This window comes from Cebus imitator, unplaced genomic scaffold (genome assembly GCF_001604975.1).
Source record: "Cebus imitator isolate Cc_AM_T3 unplaced genomic scaffold, Cebus_imitator-1.0 Scaffold711, whole genome shotgun sequence".
Taxonomy (NCBI): Eukaryota; Metazoa; Chordata; class Mammalia; order Primates; family Cebidae; genus Cebus; species Cebus imitator.
The window spans coordinates 575,979-586,748 of record NW_016108026.1 but is presented as its reverse complement, the minus strand read 5'-3'; the positions used below and the strand labels follow the sequence as shown (position 1 = coordinate 586,748).

At 54.6% G+C, this 10,770-nt stretch overlaps 1 protein-coding gene across 5 annotated transcripts in view; it reads right to left on the bottom strand.

Annotated features, from left to right (window-relative positions):
• Nucleotides 1-2,567: 2,567 nt before the first annotated feature.
• MPPED1 (metallophosphoesterase domain containing 1) overlaps nucleotides 2,568-10,770 on the bottom strand; it is an 85,781-nt gene continuing 77,578 nt past the window's right edge. For 2 of the 5 annotated variants that reach the window (XM_037735033.1, XM_017518888.2), the window contains exons 6-7: nucleotides 7,898-8,011; nucleotides 2,568-5,049 (exon numbers count right to left, since the gene is read on the bottom strand). In XM_037735033.1, coding sequence (XP_037590961.1) covers nucleotides 4,931-5,049; nucleotides 7,898-8,011 — 233 coding nt within the window. In that variant the 3' untranslated portion in view covers nucleotides 2,568-4,930. The remainder of the gene's footprint in view (nucleotides 5,050-7,897; nucleotides 8,012-10,770) is intronic. The other 3 variants (XM_037735032.1, XM_017518887.2, XM_037735034.1) reach the window with 2 other exon arrangements.

Below are 10,770 nucleotides of genomic sequence, written 5' to 3'. Positions count from 1 at the left end.
ATCCCAGCTACTAGGGAGGCTGAGGCAAGAGAATCGCTTGAGCCCCGGGGGGTAGAGGTTGCAGTGAGCCAAGATTGTGCCACTGCACTCCAGCCTGGGCAACAAAAGCAAAACTCCATCTCAAAAATAAATAAAATAAAATAACACTTGCATAACTCAACTTGCCCTTGGGCTTGCCCCTCTGTCATTCATGAAAGCACATTCAGGTGGGTCTGTGAAGGACAAGCTACAAATGGAACACTCACTGAGCCGTGGGCGAGTCACGTCCCCTCCCAGCCTCAGCTTCCTCTTCTGTGAAGGGAGGACAGCCGTGCGGGGTTGCTGTGGGTCCTGAATGAGACAGGTGTGCTGAGTGCCCACGGAGGTGGGCCTCCCAATCCCTCCAAGACGTCCTGCTGCTCGCGGCCCAACCACGCTTCTTCCTCCAGAAGCTTTCTCTGACCACCCCTGTAGGCTGGGTTTGCTTTTCCCCAGGGCCCCCAAGACTGACCTGTCTGCCACTCACTGGGCCCCACATAGAAGGCCTGAGGGGTTCAGCTTTTCTTCTGGGGTCAGATGAACCTTCAAGAGTGCACTGAGTTTCTAGATGTCAGCCCTAATCCCCACAGTGTGGAGACCTTTTCAGCTGTGCCTTCGATGGGAAGTGGGCTGGAGCCTCTCAGGTGTACGTGATAAAGGCCCCCAAGCTGGCCAGGCAGGTTTGGGCCCAGGTGGGAGTTGTGGGTAGCATCCGGGGCATGTTGAGTGGAGCCCCTGTCCACAGGGCTTGTAGCTCTGCTGGTTCATTCAGGCTTCATTCTAGGGAGTGGGTCTCCTAGAAGAAAAATTCCTAGGAATTTGGTCCTCGTGGAGGTTCAAGGATTAGCTCCATGAAAGCAAATTGCAAGACGGAGCTGTTGGTCCTGGGGCTGGGGCTCTGGGAGTGGACACGCCGTCAGAGTGGAGGCAGGGAGGGGAGGCGGCCCGCTGTACTTGCCCCCAGACCCCTACTGGCAATGGAAAGTGGTCTTGGGCCCCATGCTGTTCTGTCTCCTGTGCCTTGGGCTGCCTGGGGAACAATGGCTGAGCCCAGAGTGCTGCTCTCCCAAGAGCTGAGGCTCCAACACCAGGCACCTCTGCTGCAGGATGGCCTCACCATTGGTACAGCGCCCTGGACAACTCAGAGCTGCCTACCCGTCCTGCAGAAGTGTGTGGCTCAGCCATGATGCTGCATCTCAGCTGGGCAGATGGGACCCTGATGCATTCAGGCAGCACTTGCCCTGTGACAGCAATCACCAGGGGCAGAAGCCACAGAGTCCCTTCCCTGCCCCTGCCCAGGAGCCCTGCTGGGGTGCATGCTGGCCAAGAGCAGGAGCCAGGGCCCCTCAAGCTAAGCAGCTCCTCGGCGCCTGTGGATGGGGAGCCAGGGCCTGGGATGGCTGTTGTACACCCCTGTGAGACCCTGGTGGATGGGGCTCTTGGAGGGGCAGGTGGCAGGTGGGGCCAGTCTGAGAACAGGAGAGGGCCATGGAGGGGTGGCACGTTGTGGTCTGACCCCCTGCCCTGCACACCTCCCTGGGAGGTCTCCCCTGCCCCACATCTTTGCTTCTGACCCACATCTGGCTCCAGAGACATTGTTCCCCGTTTACCCACTGGACACCTCCCCTCTCTAGCCCAAAGCCTCCTCCAGCGTCCCAAACAGAACTCCATGTCCCTCCTCAGCCCTGCTCTTCCTGCTCCTGTGCCCCATCTCCATGTCCAGCCAGCATCCACTGCTATCCTTGGCTGTCCCTCCCCCATGGCCCACCTCTGTCCCTCACTGCCATCCTACCTCCTAAATCCATCACTGCCACCACCACCACTTCCCTAGCCCAAGCAAGATCCGTGGGAAGTGCTCAGTGGTGTTTGTAGACTGGATGGGTGGGGGGTGGATGGATGAAAGATGGATGGATAGAAAGTGGGAGGGAAGGAGGGAGGAAAGGATGGATGGGGGGTGAATGGAGGGATGAAGGAAGGGATGAATGGATGGATGGATGGGAAATAGATGGAAGGATGGATGGAGGATGGATGGATGGATAGATGAATGGGGGATGGATGGCTCGAGGGAGGGAGGGATGGATTGGGGATGGTTGGGTAGTAGGAGGGGCAAATGGCATATGGAGGGATGGATGGACAGATGGATAAAAATGACAGAACTTCTGCAGCTTGGGGGCTTTGAAACTAGGGTCGTTGTACCTGCCAGTGTTTCTCCTGGGCAATGCCAGGACCCTGTGTTTCACAGGGGCTGGTTGAACATGCCAATTCCAGGACGAGTCCAGCGCTAAGGCCTCTGGAGGTGTTCTGTTCCGGGAGACCAGGCAGCCAAGTGTTTGAACACAAGAGGACCCAGAACTGCCCACACCACCACCTCTGCGATCCCCCCGCCTCAGGGGTGGCTAAAGCAACCAGAAGGACACCAATTGCTGCCACACGGAGGCTTCAGTCTCCAAGTCCGTCCAGGCCTCAGCATTCTGCAAGAGGACACCACGCTGCCCCCACGCGTCCCAGGCAACACCCAGAGACGCAGAAGGAAGAAGAGCCGTGCGGACTTCTCTTTTTACAAAGACTTTATTGTCTGACATGCTTGACAAAAAAAAATTACAGCCACAATCAAGTTATGCCAAAATGATTGAGGATCACGCCGTCATCTTCATACCTCGAGGACTTTTAATGAATTTTCTCTTAAAGTAACAGCTGCCGTCATAACTTTTCTTTTCCACATAAAAATACACCATATTCTGAAGATATCTTAGGAAAAAAATGTTTTTGAGTTTGAAGTTCTTGGTCCACATAGAAATTGAGTGGAGCTGGCACTGAAAGGGCCTGGTTTTCTCCACCGCACACATGTCCCGTGCCTGAGGCATCAGAGAGACCTCGTAAACATCCCCGGCTACAGGAGCCCCTCCAGCCAATGGGATTCCGGGAGCCCTGCACCCCACAGAGCTCAGCCTCGGTCAGCCCGACAGAGTGCTGCTGTCAGGCTTCCGGAGACAGCAGCCTCACCCCTCAAGGAGCCCGGCTCAGCATGGGCAGAAAAGGAATCCCAGTCTCCCAGGATGCCTGGATGCTGTGCCCAGGGTTCAGGACTCCTCAGAGCTCAGACCAGTTTTGAACAGGACCCTTAAAAATAAAAATACAATAAGAAGAGCCTTGGACCATGCATTGCTTTGTAGGGACATAATTTCAGGTCATGGCAAAGTGAGGGCCATGAGGCCAGAGACCGAGGGTCAGATCCTGCCTCTGCTCCTTTTGTGCTATGAGCCCCCAGGCAAGTCACCACACCCCTCTGGCCTCAGTCGCTCATCTCTAAAATGGGGACAAAGTACCTACCTTGAAGGACCATCTGAGGATGAAATGAGACTACAAAGGGCTCACTGCAGGCTGGTTCCCAGCGCTGGGACCTGGGTGAGGGAGTGGCACCCTCCTCTCAGATGTGCAACGGGGTGCAAAAAATGTCACCAATCAGGACAAATAATACTACGTTAATGCAATGTTAAAAATCAAAATAAATGCAAAAAAAAGTCCGTGATGAACAAAATATTAAATAAGGACAGAATCTGACCCTGCACTTGCCCATTTCTGCCTGACTGCCTGCCCTAATCTAGGCCCTACGTGTTCCCACTTCTGCCCTGCCCCCCACCCCACCAGTCCTAATTCAAAGAAGAAAAAGAAGCTGTCCAAGGTGGAGCTGCTGGAGCCTGGGGCCCGCTTTGTTCCTGTGCCACCCTCCCGTTCACAGGAGGATAGATGGGGGATGGACGTATGGGGGATGGATGATGAATGGGGGTAGAGGGATGGATGGATGGATGGAGGGATGAAGGGATGAAGGGATGGAGGGATGAAGGGATGGAGGGATGAAGGGATGGAGGGATGAGTGATGGATGGATAGATGCGGGGTGAAAACAGCTTCCCATTCAAAGGGCTGGCTGGTCCAAGGACAACAGGATTTTTAGACTCCCTCAGCTGCAGGCGTATGCCAGACAGAAACCTAATGGTGCAAGGGAAACCACACCAAGGAACAGACCCTCACTGCGGGGCAGAAAGGAGAAACAGAGGACCTACTTCGTTAAACTAAGAGGGGTGCGTGCGTGCGTGTGTGTCAGTGCATTCCTGGATATGGGTTCATACCATGGTTCATACCATGCAGAGCAGCGTGGTCCCCCTGGGGCCAAGGGTCGTTCCCCCTTGGGGAACCCTCTTGCTAGTCCTGGGCACGCACACTGGCAGTTCATCCCATAGAACCAGCCCCCATGATCCAGGCTCCGGGTGAATGCCTAGGACACTCAGGCCGTTGTTCAAGTCAACAGAAATGCCTACAGGAAGAAAAAGGGAACAATGCCAGGCAAACTGCGGTGGGCCTGGCCAGGTGTGGTCTGAATTCCTGAGATGTCCCTAAATGCTCCCTGGAGGGCCTCCGCCTTGGGCCTGTCTCCTCTCTCACTTGGAGGGAGAGCAAGGACTGCTTGTGTGCAGCCCATGAGTCTTCCCACCACCTCTAACCTGGGGCGTGCAGCCACACAGATCCGTGGTCAGAGGGAGATTTTGCGTAATTTCCAAAACCCATTCAAGAGCAGCAGCTTCCCAAACCAGAAGGGCGTCCAAGTGAGAAGAATGAAGATTCAGTCATTTCCCAAACATGACAGGGCCATGAGCTTAGCAGGTTCTTTAACAAGGTACACACAGGATGTACACGCAGAAAAAGTAAGGAGCACAGAACCCCTGATGGGGATGCGCAGGGTCCCAACTCCAGGTGACAGAAGGCTGAAGAGTCGTTCCAAGACCCCGACCTGCCTGCTAGGCCAGTCCCTGCAGCCAGGTGGGTCATCCAGGCGACTCAGCATGGAAGGAACAGTGGCCGGGCAAGGCCTATGGAGCTGACGTGGGTGGGCAGGGCTGGGGCAGCGGGGAGCAGTCAGGAGTTCCGGGGTGTGGGGAGGTCGATGACTATGGGCGGGTTCACGGGCTGGTAGTTCACAGTGCATACGGACGCGTTCACATAGGTGGTTGTCCCATCTGCCATGACACCATACCCTGGAAGGTAAGCACACGCCCGTCAGGCCAGCAGCCAGAGCAGTGAGGACTGTCAGTGGGTGTGGCAGTCACAGGGCACTCGGACCCTATGGGCTGAATGTGTTTGGGGCAAGCTACTAAAAACTCTTAAGGTCAGTCTCTTCATCTGTAAAATGGAGATGACAATGATACATGCCACTTCCAAGCTTGCTGTGAAGATTAAACGAGACAATTATCTATGCACTGTGCTCAGCCCAGTGCCTGAAACATGAGAAGCACACAGTGAGTCTTCATCATCGACATCATATTCACCACCACCCTCATCACCATCCCCACCATTGTACCACCATCATCACTATCAGCATCATCACCACCACCCTTACCATCATCACCACCATTATCACCACCACTACTAAACCTGATTGTCACCAACATCCTTACCATCATCACCATTATCACCACCACCATTACCATCACCATTATCACCACCACCATTACCATCACCATCACTAGTGCCATCATCACTATGACCATTATCATCATCACTACTTATCATCAGCATTATCACCACCACTGCTACCATCATCACCATCATAATCAACCTGTCACCAACACCCTTACCATCATCACCACCATTATTACCACCACCACTACCATCATCATCACTGTCATGATCAATCTGATTGTCACCAACACCCTTATCATCACCACCATTATCACCACCACCACTGCCATCATCATCACTATCATGATCAACCTGTCACCAACACCCTTATCATCACCACCATTATCACCACCACCGTTACCATCACCATCATCATCATCACTAGTGCTATCATCACTATCACCATTATCATCACCATTCTCATCACCACCACTGCCATCACCAACATCATCAAAAATGCCATCAACATCATCATTACCACCTTTATCACCACCACTACCACCATCGTCTTCACTAATGCCATCATCAGTACAATCACCACCACCATCATCATCATAACCAACACCATCATCCTATCACCATCAACATCATCATCACTGCTCCTATCATTATTATCACCATTATCACCACCATCATCACCAGTGCCATCAACATCAACAACACCAACACCATCAACATCATCACCACCAATGCCATCATCGTTGCTATCACCATCAACATCATCGCCGCCCTGAAAATCACCATTTGTCACCACCACCACCATTATTTATCACCACCATCACCAAGAATGTTATCACCCATGCCACCATGATCATCATCACCATTATCACCACCATACCACCATCATCACTAACATCATCAACACTGTCATCAATGATGTCACCATGACCATCACCACCGTCAATACCACTGTCATTATCATCACCCTCATTATTGTATCAGCACCATCATCATCACAATCACCGTCATGCGCTTATCATGATCATCATCACCCCTGTCACCACTACCACCATGAGCATCAGTTTCATTGACACTGTCACTATCACCACCATCACTACCAACACTGCTGTGATCACGGCCATCATCTATCATTATCACCACCATCACCATCACCATCACTACCATCACACCATCCTCATCACCACCATCACTATCATTATCATCATTGTCATGCACTTTCTCTGCCTCCATCATACTCTCTTCCCACCACCTCTATTTGTTAGAATGACCCTCATTCTTTAGCTCAGGTCATCTCCAAGACAGAAGGAACATTTCCCCTTCCCTGTGTGGTGGTGGGGGAGGAAGGGAGTGATCAGTGGGTGGGTGATGACCTATTCTTTGGAGTCCCATTTTGCTTGTCCAATTGTGCAGCGGTGTGGTTTTGGTCACAGGCAACTTTGGATCTGATGGAGCTGCATGCCCATAGTAGGGCCACAGAAAATGACAGTCTTTATTATCGCGCAGCATGTGAGTTGCCCACCTCTCCCAGGACCTCTCAGATCCTGCTTCGATGACTCATCTGCTTCCCAAGGCTCCTACAGGAACTACTCCAGGGCCAGGTGGGGTCTGGTCACTGCTGCCCCTTGACAATGAACTACAGAGGCCCTCAGGGAACAAATGATTTGAGGCTTGCTTGCTTTTGAGCTGGAAAATGATCTGATGTGGACCAGACAAGGTGGAGGCCTGGGGTCCCTGGTCCAACCAGACAGAGGTTCAGGAAGCTAGGAGATGCCTCTGAGGGAAGCCACATCAATCCAGACATCCCACAGAAGCCAATATGCTTCCTGGCAGGGATGTGACAGAGGCACCTTGGGCAGGTGGGATAAATATCCAAATGAAGCAAAAAAAGAGGCACCTGTGCCAAACTGGTGAAATGGGGCTGAGGTGAGGATGGCTGAGGTCTACTAGGGAACACCTGCACGGAGCAACAGGCCAGGGTATGGCCGTGTGGATAACAGAACTGGAGCTGGCATCACTCTCACCTCCACACTTATTAAGCACCTGCTGTATGCCAGGCCTCGGGGATAGAAGCAACAAGAGAGGGCCACTGGTTTTAAGGGATTCATAGTGTGCCCACCAAATATAATGCATCTTCCGTGTTGCGGCCCAAATGCCCCCTCCTCTGAAAACCCCCTGCCCATCTCCCGATGGCTTCCCAGGCTGGAGGCACAGCAGACTTGCAGGGCTCCCCATAAGCAAAATTTACCTCCTAAGTCACACAGAATTTTGTGATCATCTTCCTATTATTAAACATTTAACAATAGTTCATTGACAGCCAGGGTGTGTATGGCAGCTAGGAGTTACAAAATGAACAGTAGGAATGGGCTATTTATTTCCCTTCTGGCTGAAGGGAGGGGCGATTCCTCTGAAGGGTCCATTAGGAGCCACCAACCTGTGAGGTCCCCTTCCCCACCACGTGCTGACCTTCGTGGATGTGGCCAAAGACGTGTAGCCGCGGCTGGACGCGCCTCTGCACCGTGTTGAGCAGCTCCACACAGCCCACCCGCTGCATCTTCTTGGGGACCCAGTCCAGGAAGCCTGGTATGGGGGAGACAATAGTAGGCCATGATGAGGTCTGTCCCAGGCCCTCACCGCCCCCTGCCCTGCAGCAGCTTCTGCAGCCTGGAAGAGGCGTGGGGCTCCCAGCTTTGCACCACCCTCCCAGAGCAAGCTCTCAGGATCCCTGCCCTGCCTCAGCCTTCAGGGATGGACACCATCCAGGACCTCGCAGCCTCACCCTCCTCCTCCATAGGGCTGCACTGACAGCTTCCTTGAAAGAGCTTAGCACAGGCCAGGCACTTGGAGCGGGGTGCTCAGTAACTGCTAGCGCCCCCAGACCATCTGTGCTCGAGTGGCCTCGACGGTGGCATCCGCTCACTGCAGAGGTCAGCAAACGGAGGCCAGAGACGGATGGGTGAGTCCCACAGTCAGGCACCCCTATGGTCAGTGGCAAAGCGGGGCGACCTGACACAGCCCAGGAGTGAGATTTCCATGTCAGAAACTTCCTAAACAGCGCAGACTCATGAGCAGAAACTTCCTCCCTGCGGCAGCATCGCTGCTGTGGCTGCGCCTGCACCTGCCCCCGCCGCCAGCCTCCCGGAGCCGCCCAGATGGCGGCTGCTTATTATCCTCACATGGCTACACAAACGGAGAATAATTGATTACTCCGAGCAAACAATTAGGGTTCATTGCAGCCCCTCTCTGTTTGGGTGGGCAAAACGGGTTTCTGCAACTGCCAGGACGGGACAGGGGAAGCTTCCATGCAAAGGCCCAGGCGAGCTGCAACAGGCCTAAAGGGAAGAGCCAGAGACAAAGATGAGGGAGGAGGAGGAGGCAGAGGAGGAGGGGAAAGCAGAGGAGAGGCGGGAGGAATGGGGCACGGGCCTGGGGCAGACACTGCAGTGAAGTCCCAGGCTCTGCTGCCTACTGGCTGTGTGACCTTGGACAAGTCACTTAACCTCTCTGTGCCTCTATTTCAACCAACAGAGCGCTGGGCTGGGCACTGGGATCCCACCATGCATGAGGCCGGACCCTTTGTCAGTTCTGGAGTGTGTGGTTCGGGGAGGGTCTCCGGCACCTCGGCGCCCTGGCGCGCACAGTCTGGAGATGACGCAAGGGCAGCACCAGCTGGAGCGTCTGGCACACGGGTGGCCCCGAGACAGGAGCCGGGCCATGTGTGAAGGGGCCCGGGTGGGGCGTTCAGAGAGCAGGAAGCCAAAAGACGTGATTGGAGAGATGGGTGGATGGAAAGGAGGGAGGGAGAGAAAGAAGCAAGAGGAGGAGGGGAGGAAGGAAGGAAGAGGGGAGAAGGAGGAAAAAAGGAGTTCAGGAAAGGAGGGAGAAAGTGAGGGAAAGAGAGGAGAGGGAAGAGAACAAGACACCTCTGTCGCTGAGCTCACTGTCAGTGACCAATGACACTGAATGTTGCTAGGACCCTCCCAGGGCTCAGGCGGCTTCCGGTCGGGGTGACACAATTCCAGCTACAAGCTCATTGTGCACCTAAATCACGCCGGGGCCACCTGTGAGGCTGAGGCTGACAGAACCTTCCGTTCCCGGACTTTGGGAGGAGGCAGGGGCGCGGGGCACTGGCTGGGTAGGGGGCACACAGTGGTGTCGGGAGTTTCTCCCTGAATGGGTACGTGAGCCAATGACACTCAAGCTGTCCTACGCCTCACTCTACAGCCTCCCGCATGGCCTCTGCCTGGGACACCTTTCCCCTCGCCTTCTCTACCTCTCCAGGCCCAATTCTGGGGTCACAGCTTGTGTAAGCCCTGCAGTCATCTCTCCGGACTCCTCAAACTTCCTTCACCCCTGGATGTGTCTCACTGGGCTTGACTGTTCCTGCAGCCTGTGGGCCCCCCTAACCCGGGCACATACTGCAAGGGTTAACTCCTGGACCAGTGTCGCCCAGACCAGGGGCTGGCCCCAAGCACTGAGGGAGTGATGGTGGGTTTCCGGAGGCAGCAGTGGAAGCAAGATGCTGATGTGGGCTGAACTGCTGGGAGACTGAACTTCATTCAGAGGACTAAGGGAGTCACAGAGGGTACAGACTGCTCCCTAACCAAGACTGGACCCATCAGTGCCAGGTGTCCCCCTAGAGAGGTGTCATGGCACATGTAAGAATACAGAGAACTCCCTCCTGCGGATGGGAAGCAAGTGGACTGGAAGGGGCAAGACCTTCACCTCCACCACCTCCATCACCACTATCACCACCTCCCACCACCATCACCACCTCCATCACCACCACCACCACCAACACCAACACCTCCACCTCCAACTCCATCACCGCCACCACCACCTCCACATCCACCACCACCTCCATCACCACCACAACCTCTACCTCCCACCACCACCTCCACCTCCATCACCACCTCCCATGACTACCACCTCCATCACCACCACCACCACCTCCATCACCACCACTACCACCTCCATCACCACCTCCCACGACTACCACCTCCATCACCACCACCTCCACCTCCATCACCACCTCCCACGACTACCACCTCCATCACCACCACCACCACCTCCATCACCACCACCTCCACATCCACCACCTCCATCACCACCACCACCATCTATACCACTGCCACCACCTCTACCAACACCTCCACCTCACCTCCATCACCACCACTTCCATCACCAACTCCACCACCACCTCCATCACCACCTCCACCTCCACATCCACCACTGCCTCCATCACCACCACCCCATCTCCATCACCACCACCACCTCTACCTCCCACCACCTCCTCTACCTCCATCACCACCACCTCCACCTCCATCACCACCACCCCA